Source organism: Panthera uncia, chromosome A2, assembly GCF_023721935.1.
Source record: "Panthera uncia isolate 11264 chromosome A2, Puncia_PCG_1.0, whole genome shotgun sequence".
Taxonomy (NCBI): Eukaryota; Metazoa; Chordata; class Mammalia; order Carnivora; family Felidae; genus Panthera; species Panthera uncia.
Window position 1 is genome coordinate 66,808,306 of NC_064816.1, and position 22,241 is coordinate 66,830,546.

General features: G+C 42.2%; 1 protein-coding gene across 1 annotated transcript in view; it reads left to right on the plus strand.

Annotated features, from left to right (window-relative positions):
* LANCL2 (LanC like glutathione S-transferase 2) overlaps positions 1 to 12,920 on the plus strand; it is a 60,051-nt gene extending 47,131 nt beyond the window's left edge. Inside the window, exons 7-9 of the mRNA XM_049641282.1 lie at positions 6,101 to 6,277; positions 6,559 to 6,631; positions 10,294 to 12,920. Of these exons, the coding sequence (XP_049497239.1) occupies positions 6,101 to 6,277; positions 6,559 to 6,631; positions 10,294 to 10,400 (357 nt within the window). The 3' untranslated portion in view covers positions 10,401 to 12,920. The remainder of the gene's footprint in view (positions 1 to 6,100; positions 6,278 to 6,558; positions 6,632 to 10,293) is intronic.
* The last annotated feature ends 9,321 nt before the right edge of the window (positions 12,921 to 22,241 follow it).

Below are 22,241 nucleotides of genomic sequence, written 5' to 3' on the forward strand. Positions count from 1 at the left end.
CTTGTCTTTTTGATTTTAGCCATTCTCGCTGGTGTGAGGTGATAACTCGTTGTGGTTTTGATTTCTGTTTCCCTGATGATTTGTGATGTTGAGCATCTTTTCATTTGTGTGTTGGTAATCTGTATGTCTTCTTTGGAAGAATGTCTATTCAGATCCTCTGCCCTTTTTTTAATAAGTTTATTTGTTGATTTTGAGAGAGAGAGCACAAGCAAGGAAGAGGCAGAGACAGAGGGAGAGAAGGAATCCCAAGCAGGCTCTGTGCTGTCAGCAGCAGAGCCCAACACAGGACTCAATCTTACAAACCATGAGATCATAACTGACTGAGCCACCCAGTTATGCCCTCTGTGCGTTTTTTAATTGGATTGTAACCAATGCTTTTTTCATAATTTTATTTTTTAAATACATTTTTATTTATAATATTTGATGTTGGAGGTTGTTGCTCATATATCAAAGTATATGACAATAATCACAAAGATTGATTAGTGTTTTGGCAAAGTCCCTTAGTTTTGAGGAAGTAGATGGAATTAATGAAGCAGAATTCACATTTCTACCTGAAAATAACAAGAGAACTGGTCTCTGAATCAGTTTTATTTTCCCCTTGTGACTAACTATGTATCTCTCATAATTTAGGCAAATTTTTCAGAATCTTTTAGTCTCCCTACAATAGTAATAGCTAAAATATTCAAATAATATAAAATTCAGGTATGAGCATTCAAGAAAATAGAAAGTTTAGGATATTTGGTAAGAGCAAGGCACAATGAAATACACTTTGGAAATCAGACGAATTTAATGATTCATCTTCTTAACTATTAATACCTCAGCCTTTAAATTAAAACAGAATTTTGTTCAAGTCACTGCCTCCCTTTATTGGAGCTCTAGAGCAATCGTTGGAACTTCAGTGACATAGAGCTAAGTTTATAATATTATAAATATCCAACCATAATATCTAAGTATATTGTTGACAAACAAGGGCACTCTGATATTCAAAATAGATGTAGGACTTTGTTAAAATATGAAAGCTTTTGTTTGCCAGACTCCCTTTTCTCTTTCACATTAAAGGGGATAAACTGTAGAGGGGGGCACTCCTGGTGGCCCATAGTCTTGGCTTCTGAGGGTCTCCCCCACCCCCACCCCTGAGCCAGTGGGAAGCAGTAATGAGGCGTCAGGGCTTCCAGCGGGGCCGTCATCCTGGGGAGGTCCATGTCTATTAGCCCTGCTGACCGTCACCACCATCCTTTGTCACCACCATCCGTTTGCACCTGTGCTGGTCACACGTAGCAGAGCTCTGCTCCTGGTTGTGCCACAGGTGGCGCAGACCCCCTGCTGCCTGTGCGGCTTTCACTCAGAATATCATTTGAACGCCTGTCCTTGCCCTGCTTATTCCAACACAGAAATTCCTGTCTTCTAGAAAGTGTGGAGCAAAACCCGTTAAGATCCCATTCTTCATCACTGAAACTTAATTTTGTCCATTTACATCGCCAGTCAAACATGAGGAGGGCGAGAAACACCAGAATCTTTTGGGGAAGAGGGCATCAATGGCAATTTGAAAAGGCTTCTAGAACATAGTTTTACAATTAGGGGTAAGAATATATTTTCAGAGTCAGAGAGTAGAGGGTGAGATTTTTGTTTGGCCGAGGCAGAGGGTGGTGTGGGCAGGAGCGGGGTTGGAAGTGCAAAGCTAGAGAAACACAGCTCTAGGCTCCATTTTCTCTTAGGTTTTTGTTAACTCAAGAGGATCTGCATTCATTGAAGGGGTCTCAGAATTAGGAAGTGCTTACATTTTGTGTAATAAGTTTTCAACAGTTTCTCATGCTGGCATGTCAACTCAGAAGTTCTTCAAGAATGCTTATGAAAGCATAAGGCTTTCAAGTATTTGAAAATTTATTAATATCCTTCACACATAAAACTATAGGAGCGCCTGGGTGGTTCAGTTGGTTCTATGTCCAACTCTTGATTTCGGCTCAGGTCATGATCTCATAGTTTCTGAGTTCAAGCCCAGCATCAGTGTCAGCGCTGACAGTGAGATTCTCTCTCTTTTCCTCTCTCTTTCTGTCCCTGCCCTGCTCACCTTTTCTCTCTCTCTCTCTCTCTCTCTCTTTGTCCCCTCCTTTCCTACCCACCCCTCAAAATAAATAAATAAACTTAAAAAAAAACTATAAATTGAGTGGAGGCTCACTTAATTTGTTTTCCCTTCCTATAGATGCTAATCAAGTTGCAGTGGGTAGTTGAGTGTACTCCACTTTGTATGAACATGTATTATTTGTTAATTTAAAATTCTATAGTAGTTTAGATGATCCTTGAAAAAAATGTCAGGGTCTTAACAATATGCTGTATTAGGAATTTTATTAATTGCAAATGACTTTCTAACAAATTATGTTTGTGGACCCTATAGCTGGAAGCTATTTTGCTGAATAGTTATAATCAGTTCTTGATTATCTGACAGTAAATTACAGGTAATGATAACAAATTCTACCTTCTTCTAACTACACATATGGAGCCTCTGGTATTAGCAGTTTGTATGGATTCAGCCACTATAAACAAATGCCAACGTTGGTCAGATGAAAATTGTATTTGGAAAGGTATTTACAAATATGATGCCCACAAAAACCACGTAAATCATACCAAAGTGGTATCAACATAATGTTTCGATTTCACGCTCAAGTGTGAAACCACTGTGCCTTTCCTGCTCCTGCACCTACGTGCTGGCACCGAAAACCCCAGAATAGAATTCTAGCAGAAATGCTCCTTGATGGTCAGCTGTTGACCATGCATCAGAAAATGTTTTCATATAAACTGTGTTCCAGAGGCTCCTTTGTAAGTCGATTATTTGAAATATGGAATACTTAGGGGTGCATATCAAACTCACCTGGAGAGATTCTTTCAAACTCTACTTTCTTTCCTCCTTCCTCAAGATCATGATACCTTCCTAAGTTTAAAAATCACTTCCATAAACATAGCACAGTTTATTAATTGTTTTCCAGTTTCACTTATTTTAATGAATAAGCTGCTATGAACACTTGTACAGGTCTTTGGGGCCAATACCTGGGAGTAGAATTGCTGATCAGAAAGTAGCTGCAGTTTTGTAAGAAACTGCCAAAGCTTTGCACAGAGTAATAGTTGTGCCTTTTATAGTCCCATCAGCAGTGTAAGAGGTTCTCCTCATCTTTGGCAACAGTTGGTATTCTAAGTCATTTTGATTTTATTCTGGTGGCTATTTCATTGTAGTTGTAATTTGCATCTTCCTGAAGATTAATGATGAGCAGATTTGCCTGTTCATGGGTCATTTGTATATCTTCCTTTGTTAAATTATCTCTTCGTTTCTTTTTCCCCTGTTGCTTTATTCTTTTATCTTTTTATTATTGGGCTGTAAGAATTCTCCATATCTTCTGTTACAAGTCTTTGTCAGGTTATATGGTTTGGAAATAATTTTATAGTTGAGCTAATCATCATCTTTATGGTATCTCTTGATGAAGGGAGTTTTCGATTCTGATAAAGTCTGTGTTTTATCAAGTGTTTTTAATGGTAATTTCTTTTTGTGTCTTGTTTAAGAAATTGTTAAGCTAAAAAATAAAACAGCCAGTTATTTTACCAGCAAAATGGGCTTATTCAAGAACAGCAGAGAATTACATCCTGGCATGTGCAGGCTATGGCAAAACCACAGGCAAGTCCAACAAAGGAGAGAACCGTGTTATGGAGAAGGAGGAAGGGGGAGGACTTGTTTTGAATGTAAGTCCATTAGGAAAAAGCAAGAGTTCAGAGTGATGACAGTTTCTCATTGGCTGCGTTGCAGGGGTAGTCGATTTCTTGTAGAAGATGCAATGAACCTTATTCCCTGTTGGGGCCTGTAATGATTCTTTTCTGTTTCCTCTTCTGGTGGGGTCTGGAATTGACAAGCCTTCCTGGAAGGGACTCTAGTGCTGAGGCTTTCCCTTCTAACCTCCCAACTCCACTTTAGTGAGATTTCCCTTTATCAGTTGTCACAAAATTTTACTTACCCCCAGATTATACAGAGAATATTCTCCTACAAACTGCACAGATTTAGATTTTACATTTAGAACTATGAACTATCTCCAGTTAACTTTTGTATGTTACGTGTATATTTTGTATATTAGAATTGTGCATGTGAGGTAAAAAGAGTGGGTCTTTGCTTTTGCTTTTAATTTTTTTAGTGTTTATTTTTGAGAGAGAGACAGAGACAGTGTGAGCAGGGGAGAGGCAGAGAGAGAGGGAGACAAAGAATCTGAAGCAGGCTCCAGGCTCTGAACTGTCAGCACAGAGCCCAATGCAGGGCTCGAACTCACAAACCCAAGATCATGACCTGAGCCGAATGCAGACACTTAAGCGACTGACGCACCCAGGCAGCCCAAGAGAGGTTCTTTGTTTGTTAAGCATCAGGAAATCTGATTCTTTCTACACTGTTTATTGAAAAGACTTTTCCCCCCCATCTGATTGACTTGGTGTCATTAATACACATAAGAAGCCACTGAGGTGAGGAAATAGTATCCTTTTATAGTTGAGAAAACAGACCTAAGAAGTTCAGTGATTTGTCCAAGGCCACACAGAGCTGAGATTCCAATGCAGGCAGTCTGACCCCAGAGCCCACATCTCAAATGGCTTTCATGGGTTAGTCTTGCATCTGACTCTGGTGAACAGACTCTTGATCAGGAGTAGTGAGTAACATGCAAATGACCCTCGCTTTTCCCTCCTCCTACCCTCTACAGATCCTGATTCACACAGTTCACCCTTTTTTTTTTTGAGGTCACTACTAATCACTGACAAGTAGATGAATCCTATTTGCTACCCCTAAAAAGATCAGCTCTAATGCCCCCCTTGCCTCTAATTCGTTGCCCAAAACTCATTTGCAGTAGAATGGAATGAGGTGATAAGCAAGTGGAAATTACAGACAGCAGATTCCGAGGGAAGGACTATAGAAACAAAATTAATGAAATGTGAGGAGAAAGAGAAGACAGTTTAAAAGGGAATATGAGGAGGCAAAAAAAACAGCTTCCTCCTACCAGGCATTTGCCTTGCTGAGCTCATTTGTGTCTGTCCATATAAACCACTAAGTGGAATCAGTGCCGTTAAGTTCTGCAACCCAGGCATGTCTGCTCCAGCAGGAAGCTGTGTGCGGGTTTCCCTGTGATAGATCATGACAGATCTCGCCCGCCCTGATAGTGCCAGGCCATCAGGGTCTTACTGATAATGTGGCTGACCCAGGATGTTGAGTATTCTTCACTGCAGAACATTGTAGATCCTCAGCCCCTCAGGTGCCTTCAACATAAGCGTAAGTTTCAACACTGTAGGTGGTGTACCTTGCTCTAGGCAGTACAGAATGGGCGATGTGTGTCAAAACATCTTACCAAAGAGTTTCTGGTTGCTTTTTTTTTTTTTAAGTTTATTTCTTTTGAGAGAGAGACAGAGAGAGTGGGGAAGGGGCAGAGAGAGGGAGAGAGAGAATCCTAAGCAAACTCCACATGGTCTGCACAGAGCCCGATACGGGGCTCAAACCCACAAACCACGAGACCGTGACCTGAGCTGAGATCAAGAGCCAGGCACTTAACCAACTGAGACACCCAGGTGCCCCATTTTTTTTTCTGACATCTTTTATTCTGATTTTTTAAACTAAATTTTAGAATTACTTTTGCAGAAGCCTGAACTAGGAGCACAAGGGGAAGAGATGGGTAGATTGTGAGGTGCTGCACCATGGTGTTGCTGGGGGTGCTCATTTTACCCCAGGAGCCACTTCAGGTTTCCTAATGTTGTGTAATTTACTAACCAGAAAGGGAAACTATTTTACTAACTTACATTCAAAACATCTTTTTTTTTTTTAATTTTTTTAATGTTTGTTTACTTTTGAGAGAGAGAGAGAGAGAGAGAGAGAGAGCGCGCGCGCACAAGCGGGGGAGGGGCAGAGAGGGAGGGAGACACAGAATCCAAAGCAGGCTCCAAGCTTGGAGCTATCAGCACAGAGCCCAAGACAGGGCTCAAACCCACAGACTGCGAGATCATGACCTGAGCCAAAGTCAAACGCTTAACCCACTGAGCCACCCAGGCGCCCCTCAAAACATCTTTTAACACTGCTTTACTTTTCATTGCCCAGGTCTTTAAGGAGGAGAAATACCTGAAAGAAGCCATGGAGTGTAGTGATGTGATTTGGCAGCGAGGTTTGCTTCGCAAGGGCTATGGTATCTGCCATGGGACGGCTGGGAACGGCTATTCTTTCCTGTCCCTGTACCATCTCACACAGGACAAAAAGTATCTCTACCGAGCTTGCAAAGTAAGGAGTCTTTATGTAAACAACATTTGAACACTCGGGAAAGCGTACGCAAAATCCAAAAATAAAGTTCCTCTCCTTTCTTAACCTGTTTCTCTCAACTCCACGATCTCCCCTGCTTCTCCTGGCATAGCCATGCCCTAGCCTGTCTGTGCCCTGTTGACCCCTCTCTGGTTGCCTGGGAATCTTCTTCATTAGATTCCTGGCGAATCATTGCAATGTCTTGTTTGTTGCCTTTTCACCAAGTGAAAGAAATCTCCACTCTTAAATATGCTTCCTCTTAGTTTGCAGAGTGGTGTCTAGAGTATGGAGCACATGGGTGCCGCATTCCTGACAGACCTTATTCTCTCTTTGAAGGTAAGAGCGAGCAAAAAAGCTAGGTTTAAATATGTGGGTGGGTGAATTTGGTCCCCCTGTCCTTGTGCACTGGTTCTAATCCATTTATTCTTACTTGAATTATACCTCCACAACCATAAAATAACCTGAACCAAGTAGTTTGTTGCTGAAAATTATGAGTCTCTTTGCCTTACCTATTTTGTGTACATGCGAATGTCCTTCAAATATTTCTCGATCTTTTGTCAAGACTACATGCAGACAGAACATGGGATGTTTGCTAGTCAGTAATAGAAGAAATAATAAGTTTGCTCCTCTGCATTTCATCTGTTATATTGTGTACGTATAATATTGATCTACTCACAGGAAACATGTTTAGCATTTAAATACATTTAACTATTTTAGATATTTAAATAAGTATGAATAATTGATATTAGTAACTCGACAATATGAGCAGTTAGAAGTAGTTGGTAAAAAGCGTACAGAAGAAAGTTCTGAAGAATGAGCAATGACAGGAAATCAAATAGAATAATTCTGCTACAAGCACAATATAGAGAATATAATTCAGGAAAACAAAATAGAAATCCTACGAAGAGGACTCCTACAGTTTTTACATTTATATTGTGTGTGTGTGTGTGTGTGTGTGTGTGTGTGTGTGTGAGAATTGGATAATTTATCATTTAAGCCACAGAAATCAAAGGGCAAAGGATAAATTGATGATAACTTTTAATAACTTGTCGCTCTAAAAGGTACATCTTATATTCCAAAGTAAACTTCAGAAGGTATAAATGATTGAATTTTTTTTTTTAATTTTTTTTTCAACGTTTTTTATTTATTTTTGGGACAGAGAGAGACAGAGCATGAACGGGGGAGGGGCAGAGAGAGAGGGAGACACAGAATCGGAAACAGGCTCCAGGCTCCGAGCCATCAGCCCAGAGCCTGACGTGGGGCTCGAACTCACGGACCGCGAGATCATGACCTGGCTGAAGTCGGACGCTTGACCGACTGCGCCACCCAGGCGCCCCTGAATATTTTTTTAAATCAAATAATTGGTGTTGAATTTTGTCAGATGCTTTTTCTGCATCATTTGATACGATTATGTGATTTTTTTTTCCCTTCTTTAGCTTATTAACATCATGGATTATTAAATATTAAGCTAGTTTTGCATCTCTGGGATAAACTTCACTTGGTCTTTTTATATATTGTGGAATTGCATTTGCTAATATTTTGTTGAGGATTTTCACATCTATATTCGTGAGAGATATTGGCTTAGACTTTTCCTTTTTTGCACCATCTTTGTCTGGTTTTTGTATCAGAGTTAATTCCTAATAAACTGGTTTGAGAAATATCCTTTTCTGTTTTCTGGAAAAGACAGTGTATTAATTCGTGGAAGAATTGGTGTTAATTCTAACTTAAATGTTTGGTAGAATTCTCCAATGAAATCATGGCGTAAAGATTTTTTGTTTGGGGAGTTTTTAAACTCTAAGTCCAGTTCATTCAGTAGTTTATAGGGCTGTTCAAGTTATCAATTTCATATTTGGTAAGTTTCAGCAGTTTGTGCTTTTGAGACACTGCTCCACTTTACCTAGGGCATTAAGTTTATGTGTGTAAAGCTGTGATAGTACTTCTTTATTATCCTCTTATGTCTGAATTGTCTGTAGTGAAATGCCCTGTTCTATTTCTGCTATTGGTAGTATTTTTTAATCACATATTAGAAATATGAGCAGAAAAAAAAAAAAAAAAGAAAGAAAGGAATATGAGCAGAAAGTAGAGCATTTGCTCTTATCTTTCACAGGATAATATCCTTTTAATATTCAAAGAAATCAAAATAAAAAAATAATTCTCAGAAAAAAATTTTAGTCTTTTACATCATAAAACGGCAGTGTATTTGCATCAGATACAATAGAGTTGATACCTGAACTCTAAATGGAGTTCATTCAAGTTTATTAATGGCAGCTAAAACCCCAGGAGGTCGAAGTCTGAGTGTACAATTCTGTAAAGGCTGGGAAGGTCTCCGATTCATCTGTTCCCCTGTGTCTCACAAGTGCCTGGCTGTAGGCTCTGCATAGATTCTTGTTGGATGGGTGGTAAATAGTAACAGTGACTACGTGTGTGGAGACTACTAGGCTGAAAGGGATGCTGACATCCATGACCCCTTCTGGAACTTTCTCCATCCCAAGTGTTCCATCTAGGTGAATCTGCTGCTCCCCCTCACCAAAACAAGAGAACAAAGGTCATCTCAGCCTGGCCACTCTAGGACCCCTCCTGAGGGTTCTAATAAGTCAGTGGTTTCCTAGAACCCTTCCTTCAAACAAAAACTTACAGGGAAGTCTGGGAACAACCAAAATGTAGGAAAACAGCCAATGACACACACAAAGCATGAATGAATTGCAAAATCATTGAGGCAAGAAGCCAGACACAACAGGCTATGTACTATGTGACTCCATTCACAGGACATTCTGAAACAGGCCAAACCAGTCCACATCAGGGTTGATGGTAGGGACAGGCACTTCTGAGGGTGGTAATGGAAATTTCCACATCTCTTGATAGGAGTTTAGTTTACACGAGTGTATGCACATTTGTCAAAATTCAGAGTGAGTCCACTGAAGACTTGTGTGTTTCGTTGCATGTACATTTTACATCAAAAGAAGAACTATAAGCAAACAATAATCCAATTAAGGGAGGAATTTTTCTATTGAAAAGGGACCTGAGGGCTCTGGAGACTGGAGCCAGCTAGCAGGCTTCCTCACCCACCCTCCATAGGTCAGTTGAAAGCCCAATGCTGGTGCAGACTGCAGTGATGATTTGGAGTGTGGATTTTGATGAAAATAAAGTTCATTTTCAAGTAGCATACATTTTAAAGTAGTACACACACACACACACACACACACACACACAGGGATATTACTCAGCCATCAAAAAGAATGAAATCTTTTCAATGACATGGATGGAGCTAGAGAGTATTATGCTAAGCAAAATAAGTCTGAGAAAGGCAAATACTGTATGATTTCATATGTGGAATTTGAGAAACAAAACAAAAAGAAAAAGAGAGAAACCAAGAAACAAATCTTCAACTATAGAGAATAAACAGATGGTTACCAGAGCAGAGCTGAGTCCGTGGCAGGGGGGTGAAGTAGGTGAAAGGGTTAAGAATACACTTTACTTTGATGAACACAGAAATGTGTAGAGTTGTTGAATCACTGTATTGTACACCTAAAACTAATATAACACTGTTAACTACACTGGAATTAAAATTAAAAACTTAAAAAAATTAACATTCTTAAAACTTAAAGAAGATATGAAATGCAGCCTTTTGTTTGAAATAAGAATAAAGCTGTGAGAGAGGGAGTTTTATGGTTAAAATAGCACACCGGCAGCACCCATAACTTTTTTGATTTGTTCTGTGCGCTCATCGTAAAGTTTCAAGATACAGGATTAAAACCCAGAACCCAATTTTTAGGAAAGGTAAGGCAGGGAAGAAAACTGGTATCATTGCCTGCTGGGTACTGATATAAGGATTTTTGAGGTAAACTGTTTTCTGGTTTTTTTATGAAGTCATCTGTAAAATCCTCAGCACCTTTTCCGACATCCCTCCAGCCCCTGGTAAAGGAAATGATTAGGGGCCACTTTCTTTCAGACTCTACCCTCATGCCCTTTCCTAAAAGGATCTACATTTTACATTGCAGGCATGGCTGGGGCGATTCACTTTCTCTCCGACATCCTGGTACCAGAGACATCACGGTTTCCAGCATTTGAACTTGCCCCTTCGCAGAGGGATAAAAAGATGCAGTGAGACCGCTAAGACACCTACCTGTTTGGACCAAAAGCCAGATTGCTTAGTGCCTGACACAGAGCCAACTGTGAATCCTGAAGAAGGCAAAACAAAAAAAAAGAGAAGCAAACACCTTCACAGGCACCCCCTTCGTTGCAGAGACCCTCAAGTTAGAGCATGAATGACAGAAACCATCCCTTTGGCGTTTTGTAACAGTGTTTCCCTCACTGGTGTCAAATATGAATTCTTCGCGTCCAGCCTTGTGTAGCATTTGCATGTTTCTGGTGTTTGTTGTCTGCAAATGTAAGTTGTTCTAAACAGAAAGCCCTTCTCTTTCCGTGAGCCTGGAGCTGACCGTACACGAGGATACGGCAGCGGCCACTTCTCTGTATATAATATTTAAAGTGAGGTGTCTTGTGTACTGACAGGCAATAGTCAGGTAGTGCGTCTCTCATCTATCAGAAAGAATCTCTAAGGTGACATCCTAGTGCTACTTCTTCAGCATTTTCCATGAGAACCTTTCAGACAAGCATGAAGGAAAGACCACTCCAAAAATTGAAAAGCAACCAAATAAAAGGGGTTTTGCTGGAATGGTTGGGGGCAGGGGTTGAGCCTTTGCGCAAGGTGCTTGAACGCTCCCTCTTTGTGTTTTGTGTTCACCCTTTGTGCTTTTAAGAGGCCAGAGGGCATGCATTGCTGGCCAGCTGGGGCTCCCTATTCCCAGCAGCAGTTTCCGGCTCCCACGTGAAGTTCCAGAGGCTCCTTACAATCCCAAGCAGCGGACGCCTGGGGAGTGGACTTCATGATAATCAGAGAACATTCAAGGGAAGCCTTTTCGTGACCATGTTGTAAATCAAACAGCAATGACTAAGCATTGGCAATTCTAGATTTGGTTTATATTATTAAAACAGACTGCACCTCAATTTTATCAGCATTATAACTTACTATAAGTTCCGTGGATACAATTCCAGATGGTGATAAGTGGAAAGATACTTAGCTGTTCCCATGTCCCTGCAATTAAACTTATTTCAAAATTCGGTAACTTATCACAGTGTAAATTTGGAAGGAGTAGTCATTTTTTGCACACTTTTGGGTGATTGAAATCTCACATTTGATGAAATATATTAAGCATAAAAAGCCTAGTCTGCATTTATGCATATGGGAGACATAATGTTCTAACCAAGAAAATGACGGTATTTGTCTGACATGTTTTATCTAAAAAAAAAAAAAAATGGGCATTCATTTCGATTACTGTACCCTCAATAATTCTATCATGTGGATTTCAGTTTTTGGAAGACTTTTGTCATCACAATACGAGTAGCCTAGGACTTCTACATACTTCTCGTCTTGTGAGCTGAGGCATGGATTGTAAAAGACTAAAAGCAGGTTTCTCTGGTCATCTGGCCCTGGTCTGTAAGGGACCGTCCAATCATTTATCAGCCCTCATGTCCACTCCTTTCATAAAGGAGCATGAATATCCACGTAGAAGACAAATCTCCTTCATGCATATGCAATTCTTGGAATGTTGCTGAGCCTTGTTTGTGGGGCCGGCACCCTAACATGACCTTCAGTTTCTAGATGATGCCTCATGGGTCCCTTCATTGCAGATACTTGTTTCTAACCCATGACTATTTTCTCTCAAACTAGGTGGATGGCTTCCATGGGTATAAACCCTCATGGTTCTGTTTTCACCAACTTCTTGGGCCTGCTCAGGAACTTCTCAGGCACAGTATGCTGTCCTGAATGAGTTGAGGGGGACTATCTGGTAGGAGAGCTCACCACCGGGTATCACAGCCCAGCCAAACAACCCTCCCTCCCACCCACCTCACCCAAACCGCACACACAGAGCTTACGAGGTCTGGCCTGCCTCGTTCATGGCGGCACTCAGGGCTTCGGCTGTAAGCTCTGTCAGGGGAAGCCAGCGGGACCGCACAGGGGCTGTGCCTGTCTCAGCCAGAGGGAGCGCATGGAAGTCCTGGTTCTGGCCACGTGTCTCCAGACCAGAAACAGCAAGGGTGACTCACCTGGGCATCCCACCAGGTCTGAAAAATAAGCACGAGGCTTCTTTCTGACTAATGTACTGAGGGAAAGATAAAATACTTGTGGAATAAACGGAGATTTTATTTACGGTTTTTTCTTTTTTAACCCAGCTGGGTTGACACCTTCCTACTTACCCACTGGATGTTCACAGATGTGCAGCTCTGTGACTCCACGTCAGCCCGCTTCCTGGCGTCTGGCACGTAGCTGCTGCATGAGGACAGTTCCAGCTCTTGGTCCCTGAAGGTGGAAGAGTGATGGCATCCACGCCAAGGAGCAGAGGACTCACAGAAGTCAGTTTAATAGATGTAGGTCTGAATTTAGATCTCAAAACATCTCACAATGATTTCTTGATTTCTTTGTGTCCTTCAAAATGTGTCTGAGTTGAAACAACTACGTGTATGCACAATACCATTTTAAAATTTGGAAGAAAAAATAGTTGATGTTGGAAAAAGTGTGTGGGGTTCTTTGGTTTTGTTAGTAAAGACAGTTTTGTGATGATGACTGGTGGGATCTTCATTTGTTTTCACCTCTTCTCTGCATTTAAGGGTGACGGTTACGAGCATTGGTCACCAGTCTGAAGATTTCATTGTTCACTTAAAAATGTGGCGGGTGCCCACCTTACGATGTGCTGAATAATTCACTGGGATGATTGCTGAAGGTCTCTACACATGCGTTCTTTTCCTATCCCAAGGCCCTCTGAAACCTGGGCAGTGATGGTAAGAGCAGCATCTGTGTGGCTGGCATAGTGTGACAGGCCTTTGCACTCACGTCCTTAATGGCGACAACACTGCAGGAGGGGGGCACTATTACTATGACTGTTTCACAGGTGAGAAAGCCGACAGCCTTGCCCAGGGTAACAGAATGGATGGCGGGCAGATGGTTGTCACCAGTGGTCACACTCTGACTTGCACTCATCGTCCCTTCCCCTAAGTGCCCCAGGCAGAAAGGAGGAAATTGACACCTGGGGGGAGAGGCCTTGGTCAGGAGCACGTGACTGGGAAATGGAGCAGCCGGGCCTCCTCCGTCCGTCCTCATCATCTGCTTCTCCCTCACCGCCTTCTGGGCCGTGTGGGGGACTCTGACCCTGCCTCCTGCGTACTGCTTTTAACGTCTGTTACTTCATTTGCCGAATTTGTAAAAGCAGTGATCCAGGTTTAAAGCCCAGGTTCCCTAAACATTTTTACGGACTGTCCTTAGGCCCTCCCAGGCTCTTTGCTGCAGCTTGGAGAGGCCCTTCCTTCCAAGGGCCTCAAGTCAGGCATGAGGCCAGGCTTGTTGTGGGGATGGGACTGTGGTGGTTTTGAGGTATCTAGGAGCCCATTAAATTGTGTGCAGAATTTCCTGTGCGTACGCCTATGAATATCTGGAGAGGCAGCTGCTAGTTTTCACCAGGCTTTCAAGGTGGTCTTTGACCCCAAAAGGTAACGGTGTCAGGTTCTGGATTAAAGAATGTGTGCTAGCAAGCTGGGCTTCAAGTAGGGAGCAGGGATGCTGTGGAAGACTGGCGTGGCAGGGGTGTCTGGAATCAGGAGCCACCCCATCCAGTTAGGAAGACCCTGTCGCAGCAGGTGACGCTACCTCCAGTCTCAATTTTTCCATATGTCATAAGGAGAGCCGGATGTCAATTTTCGAAATGGCTGTCACCTCCTGATGCCTGTCAGCCTGCTGTTGAACTGGACCATGGGCCTGGAAGGCTGTGTTGAATCATTGCCTCCTGATCAGCGTGAAGTTACAGCCTCCTTCAAGGACCCATTTTACCAAGACTGGCTTCCTAGAGTTAGATCGCTAGAAGCACCAGTGATCCCAGATGGCTCGGGCTATAATGAGGTCCAGTCTGCTTCACAAATATTACCGCACCCATTTCCTTATCCACTTGGGAGATGGGAGGCTTGAGTCCTTCTTTCAGCACGTGTTTATTATACACCTGCAGTGTGCCAGGCGTTGTGCTAAGTGCTGAGCATGAACTGACAAACAGTCATGGGTCCTGTCGTCATGAGGTTCACAGTCCTGCTTGATGAACACCTATTGGGAGGGAGTAGCCTTGAGCTCAGACTCGGGAGGCCCTCCCTTAGCAGATGTCAGACAGTTCCTCTGCAGTGGGGGGTGGGGGCGATAAGCCTCCTGGGTGAAGAATCCCATGTGCATTTTCCAGGAAATGGCAGGAGGGGACCACAGGTAGATGAGCAACCCTGCCTTGCAATGTGACACCCTCTGGCATGAAGATGAGGCTGATCTGTGCCATCAAGGGGCATATGTAGTGGAGATTAAGAATCTGAATGCCTGTGTTTAGCTCTGAGCTCAACCACTTGTGAACTTGAACGAGAACTTGCCTGAGGCTCAAGGGTTTTTTTGTTTGTTTTGTTTTGTTTTGTTTTCCCAGAAATCCAGGACAATAATCAGGACAGCCTCATTTTGTTGGTGGGAGGATTAAAATGAAATAAGTGAAGAAGGTGTCTAGCTCATGTATGTGCTCTGTTGGGGAAAGTGAAGGTATTGGTGCAGTGCTGTTATGTGAGGACATAGGCTCACCTCCTAAGTAACAGAATGAAAACCCAGATCTGTCCAGTTCCAAAATTCCATACCTCATGACAGCTCAGTGTCACTGCTGTGCCTGGCAATCTGGAGCTTCCAGCCAGCTGAATGTGTGTGCGTGTGTGTGTGTGTGTGTGTGTGCGCGCGCACAAACCTCACTGCCCAAGGTCTATCAAGGGGAGGAAGAACCATAGGAGCAAGAAGGAATGAAGCGACAATTTCAGACTTACGAAAAATCTGAACGTTTAGAGAGGTTGTGTTCTCCATGTCTCTGGTCTATTCTTTATTTAGTGACCCACAGAGATCTTCTGGTTCTATACTAGGTAGACTCGTGTGGCCTTCCTAGGATCATCCACCAGAAGCAGTGCCAGTCACATGTCAGTAGGGACCTCACCCCACTCTTTCAAGTATTGCCCAGGAATAAAACATGTACCAAGTAACATAATCACACTTCCTCCCATAATCATGTAAATACTCCCAACAGTTCCAAGAACTGATGAGGCCAGCTTTGCAAACCATTTCTTTACAGAGGCCATAAGAGAAGTTATCAATGCCCTATCAGCTATTGGGAACTAACAGGGGGATAAGGGCCCAAGGAGCCCTGAGTCTCTCCAGTAGCAGGAAGGAGGGCCACATTCCTTCTTGGCAATTGGGCCAAATGTTCTGGGACCTCACGTGCCTGAAAGTTGCCTTTTTTCTGCACTGACACTTAAATTACAGATTCTTACGGGGCCCCTGGGTGGCTCAGTCGGGGAAGCTTCCGACTTCGGCTCAGGTCATGATCTCACAGTTTGTGAGTTCAAGCCCCGCGTCAGGCTCTGTGCTGACAGCTCAGAACCTGGAGCCTGTTTCAGATTCTGTGTCTCCCTATCTCTCTGACCCTCCCCCATTCATGCTTTGTCTCTCTCTGTCTCAAAAATAAATAAACGTTAAAAAAGTTTTAAAAAATTACAGATTCTTATAGAATTCTGGACTAAAAATCACTTTCCTGCTGAAATTTCAAGGCATGGCTGCACTGTCTTCTAGCTTCCAGTGTTGTGTCTGAGAATTTTGTAGCCATTGTGATCCGTGTTCCTTTATACTTAATTTTGTGTTTTGTATGTAATAATTTTTCAAGTTACAGGTTTTTTTGTTTTTTGTGGTTTTTTTTTCCTCTCTGGCATGATGAGCCAGTCCTGGGTTCTTGATGGGCCCTTCCGGTCTGGAAACTCATGTCTTTCAATTCTAGGAACTTTTCTTGCGTTATTTCTTAATGTTTTTCCCCCTCTCATGTACTTGTCTTTTTCTTGAATACCTGTTATTTGGGCATTAAACCTCCGATGATGATCCCTAACTGTTTTTCTATTTCATACCCCTTTGTATTGTTGTCTTACTTCCCAAGAGATTTCAACTCTGTTTTCCAATTCTTCTATTGAGTCTTTCATTTCTTTATGTCCATGAGTTTGTCTCATTCTTACGGTATATTTTATATATATTGTCTTCCTATTTCTTGGCCACAATATCTTATCTCTCTGAGGATGTTAATTTATTCCACAAATAGTCATTAAGAGCTTCTTCAACACCACACACACTATTCTAGGCACCTGGAATCCAACAGTGAACAAAGATGCTTACCTTCTAGGGTTTGCAGTTCAGCAGAGAGAGATAAGCAATGAACATAAATAGGCAAATCATCTCACATATGAAGGTAATAATACAGAAAAAAGAAAACAGAATAAGAGGGACTGATGGTGGCTGAGAGAAAACAGATTACTGTTTTAAACAGGATGATCAGAGTAAGACTGGAGACAGTGACATTTAAGCCAAGACATGAAGAAAGTAAGGAAGTTGGCCAGATGACTGTGGCAGAGCACCCAGACAGAAGTCCTACTGGTGCAAAGGCCCTCACATGGGTGCATGCCACTCACATTCATGGAGAGGCAGAAAAGCCTGGTTGGAATGGAGTGAATGAGAGGACAGAGGAAGGCTAGGCCTGGAAGGGCATTCTTAGGAGTTCAGCTCTCATTCTGGTTGATGTAGAGAGCCATTGGAGTGTTTTGAGCAAAGGAAGGACATTATCTGGTTTATGTTTTAAAGGGATCATTCTGGGAGAATGCAGCATAGCACGGAAACCAGAAGACTAGCCCAGGAAAGAAATGATGGTGGTAGCTCACCCTGGTACAGTTAAGGGCAGTGGGGTTGGTGAGAAGTGGTCAGAATCTAAATGTACCTTGAAGGGTCAATAGAATTCCCTATCATCAGGAGCGCCTGGGTGGCTCAGTCTGTTGAGCGTCCGACTTCAGCTCAGGTCATGATCTCACGGTTCATGAGTTTGAGCCCCTCATTGGGCTCCCTGCTGTCAGTGCAGAGCCCACTTTGGGTCCTCTGTCTCCCTCTTTCTGTGCTCCTTTCCTACTCACGCTCTCTCTCCCTCTTTCAAAAATAAACATTAAAAAAAAATTCCTATAATCAGGTGAAGAGTAGAAAAGACTAGACAAAGATAGCTCCAAAGTGTTTGTCCCAAGCAACCGGAAGGGGGGAGTTGCTAGAAGCTGAAATGTGGAGGATGTCAGGCAGGAAGATGAGGGCTCAGTCCTATTGAGTTTGAGATGACAAACATGGAACATCTGGAGTTGAGAGAGAAATCTAGGGTGGAACTGTCACTTTGAGACATATCAATGTTACTGAAAGTCATGGGACTGGATGAGCTCACCCAAGAAGTGAGGATAAAGAGAAGAGAGAAGCAGCCAAAGACAGAGCTTTGAGCCACACCAGCACTAAGAAGTTGGGAGAAGAGAAAGAACCAGCCAAAGAGGGAGAGAAGCAGTCACTGGGGTAGGGAGCATGTTTTCCGGGAAGCTGGGGAGGAGAACGGATATGTATGCAGAAGGATGTGAATAGCTGACCCAGATACTTCTGATAAGTAAGAGAAAGACCAAGAATTGACCATTAGATTCAGTAGCTGAGAGGTCATTGGTGAATATGTCAAGAATATAGGCAATCCTTTAAAGCAGTTTTGTTGCAAAAGAGAGGAAAGAAATGGAGCCATAGTTGATGAGAGAGAGAAGATCAAGAAAAAACTTTTTATTTATTTTTTTATGTTTTTGAGAGAAAGTCCACACAAGCAGGGGAGTGGGGCAGAAGGAGAGAAAGAGAATCTTAGGCAGGCTCCACGCTCAGCATGGAACCTGATGCGGGGCTCACTCCCATGATCCTGAGATCATGACCTGAGCCAAAAATAGGAGTCAGACGCTGAACCAACTGAGCCACCGAGGTGTCCCTAAAACTTTTTTTTTAAGTTCAAAAAAATAATAGCATGTTTGTAAATTGATGGGTGTGAACCTGTGGACAGGTTAAAAAAACACACACACACACAATAAAAAGAGACCTACAACAGACAAGAGGCAGCACTAGAGTGATGTCTTTAAGAGGCAGAGGAGGTGGGAGGCAGTGCCTGAGTGTGGGTAAGCTGTGGACAGTGGCTCAGACCCCGCGCTGTGGTCAACAGACAGCACAGACGCTGGTGGGCGAATGGGGGGTGGTGGCAGCTGTGCAAATTCTCTTCTGATTTCTTCAGTTTTCTCGGTGAAGTAGGAAGCCAGGCAACATCTGCTTAGTGAATATGGGGGAGGCGGCAGTGTTGGGATTTGAGGAGAGAAAAGAAAAGGAATTATTTCCCCGGAGGGTGGCAGAAGGAATGAGTGGTCCCCAAACTTCGACATGCTCAGAAAACGCTTGGAGGACCGGTTCAGATACAGACTGCTGGGCTAGTGTCTGATTCACTAGGTCTGGGGAGGGGCCTGAGAGTTTGTTTTCTGACAAGTCCCAGGGCGACACCGATGCTACTGCTCTGGGGACCCCACACTTCAAGACACATCCTCTGGCTCCTGCTGGTTCCTCAGGTCCTGACTCACCATGTGCAAATATGCCCTGATGGCATCACCAGTCCACAGGCTCATGAACATAGGTGAGTCCAGTCAGTGGGCTGGGAATTTTTCTCTAGCCCTGTTCAGCTGGCTTTTTAGTTTAGTCTATCTGAATTGCTTTTTCCTATTTGTTGGCTTTAGTTTTTACCTTTCCTATTTTAGGGTTCCCTGGTGTGTGCTGCAAAAAACTGCCCAGAGTTGTCGGGAGATTTTTGATTACTGATTCAGTTTCTTTGCTGGTTACCGGTCTGTTGAAATTTTCTGTTTCTTCCTGTTTCAGTTTTGGTGGTTTATATGTTTCAAGGAATTTATCCATTTCTTCCAGATTGCCCAATGTTTTGCCATAGAATTTTTTTATAATATTCTGTTTGTATTTCTTTGGTGTCGGTTGAATGATTGATTGATTCATTCTCATTATGATTTTATTTATTTGGGCCCTTTCTATTTTTGATAAGTCTGACCAAGGGTTTATCAATTTTATTAATTCTTTCAAAGAACCAACTCCTAGTTTCATTGACTTGTTCTACTGGGGTTTTGTTTATTTGTTTCTGTATCATTTACTTCTGCCTTAATTTTTATCATTTCCCTTCTTCTGGCTTTAGGCTTCATTTGTTGTTCTTTTTCTAGCTCCTTTAGGTGTAAGGTTAGGTCCCATTTTTGAGATTTTTCTTTCCCCTTGGAGTAGACCTATATTGCAATATACTTCTCTCTCATGACTGCATTTTCTGCATCCCAAAGGTTTTGGACTGTCACGTTTTTGTTTTTCTTTCCTTCCTTGTATTTTTTTTTTCCTTACTTTCCTGGTTAACCCATTCATTATTTAGTAGGATGTTCTTTAACCCCCATGTATTTGTGGTCTTTCCAAATTTTTTCTTGTGGTTGACTTCCTGTATCATAGCATTGTGGTCTTAAAATATGCATAGTATGATCCCAGTCTTTTTGCTGAGGCCTGATTTGTGACCCAGTATGTGATCTATTCTGGAGAATGTTCAATGTGCACTCAAGAATGTGTATTCTGCTGCTTTAGGATGAAATGTTCTGAATATATCTGTTAAGTCCATTCTAGTCCAGTGTGTCATTCAAAGCCATTGTTTACGTGTTGATTTTCTGCTTAGGTGATCTGTCCATTCATGTATGTGGAGTGTTAAAGTCCCCTATTATTATTGTATTATTATCAATGAGTTTCTTTAAGCCTGTTATTAATTTATATATTTGGCTATTCCCAAGTTGAGGCATAAATATTTACAATTATTAGATCTTGTTGAGTAGACCCCTTATTATGGCATAGTGCCCTTCTTCAACTCTTGTTACAGCCTCTGTTTTAAAGTCTAGTTTGTCTAATATTAAGTGTGGCTACTCCAGCTGTCTTTTGATGTCCATTAGCATGATAAATGGTTCAGGTGTCTTTAGGTCTGAAATGAGTCTCATGAAGGCAGTATATAGATGGGTATTGTTTTTTCTAACATTAAAAAAATTTATAATGTTTATTTTTGAGAGAGAGAGAGAAAGAGAGAGAGTGAGAGAAAGAGAGAGAGAGTGGGTGAGGGGCAGAGAGAGAGGAAGACACAGTATCCAAAGCAAGCTCCAGGCTCCAAGCTGTCAGCACAGAGCCCACTGTGGGGCTCAAAATCATGAACCGTGAGATCATGACCTGAGCTGAAGTCTGAAGCTTAACTGACTAAGCCACCCAGATACCCCGAGTATTGTTTTTTTTATTCATTATGATACTCTATATCTCTTGATTAGCATTTAGTCCATTTATGTTCAGAATGATTATTGATAGATATGAATTTAGTGTCATTGTATTACCTGTGAAGGCATGTTGCTGGAGATTTTCTCTGTTTCTTTCTAGTCTTTGTCACTTTTGGTCTATCTTTCCTACTCAAAGAGTCCCCTTTAATATTTTTTGTAGGGCTGGTTTAGTGTTCACAAATTCCTTTAGTTTTTGTTTGCCTGGGAAACTCTATCTCTCCTTCTATTCTGAATGACAGCCTTGCTGGATAGAGTAATCTTGGCTGCGTATTTTTCTCATTCAGCACATTGAATATATCATGCCACTCCTTTCTGGCCTGCCAAGTTTTTGTGGAGATTTCTACTGCTAACCTTAGTTGTCTTTTCTTGTAAATTAGGGATTTCTTTTCCCTTGCTGCTTTTAGGATTTTTCTCTTATCTCTATATTTTGCAAATTTTACTACAACATGTCTTGGTGTTGGCCTGTTTTTCTTTATTTTGATGGAAGTTCTCTGTACCTCCTGGATTTGGATGTCTATTTCCTTCCCCAGATTAGGGAAGTTTTCAGCTATAATTTGCTCAAATAAGCCTTCTGCCCCTTTTCCCCTCTCTTCTTCTTCTGGCACTCTTATGATATGAATGTTATTACACTTTATGAAGTCATTGAGTTCCCCAAGTCTGAATTCACGACCCAAGATTTTTCTTTCCCTCTTCTTTTCAAGTTCACTGTTTTCCATAATTTTATCTTCTATATCACTTATTCGCTCCTCTGCTTCTTCCCTCCTTGTGGTCATTACATCCATCAGGTTTGTGCCTCAGTTATACCATTTATTTTTATTTTGGCCCGACTAGTTTTTAGTCCTTTTATCCCTGTGGTAAGGGACTCTCTGGCATCTTCTGTGCTTTTCTCAAGCCCAGATAGTATCCTTATGATTGTTGTTTTAAATTCTGGATCAGGCATATTACTTATATCTGTTTTGATTAGATCCCTGGCCATGACCTTTACTTGTTCTTTTGGGATAAATTCCTCCATCTTGGCATTTTGTCTAGGTTTCTGTATTCTTCCATGTGTTAGGAAAGCCTGTTGTGTTTCTTACTTCTCAGAGTAATGGCTTTATGAAGAAGAGGTCATATACTGTCCAAGGCCTGTTGCTTCAGGAAGTGTTCTGGTATATACTGTGTGCACTCTGGTGTTGCATTTTGGCTGCTCTTTCCCACAGGTCAGTCCTCTGTAGAATTTCTTCTTGCCTGCAATGGGGATTTTTTGGGCTTTATCCCATGTGTGGTGAATTTTTCACTAGTCGTGCTTTGATCTGCTTATTAAAAGAGGCTAGATCCTACTTCCACTAGAGCAGAACCATGAGCACATATGAGAACATAGTGCACTCTATGATCAGTAGACTTGTGTGGGGGTTGGAGGGGTTGTGCTGGTCTTCTTGGGAAGGGGCCCACTGCTCTGGTTTTCAGGCATACTTTCCCTAGTAAAGAAGCACCTGCAGAGTGCGGGGCAGGGGAGGAGGGCTTGTTATAAGAGGCTCAAGCCTCCACTGTGGGTGCTGTGCTGCTCACTAAAGTTGGTCTGTGCTGGTGGGTAGAGGTAACTATGGCATCATTCAGCTCCCTCATCCCTGGAGAGGGGAGTTCACGTCCACCA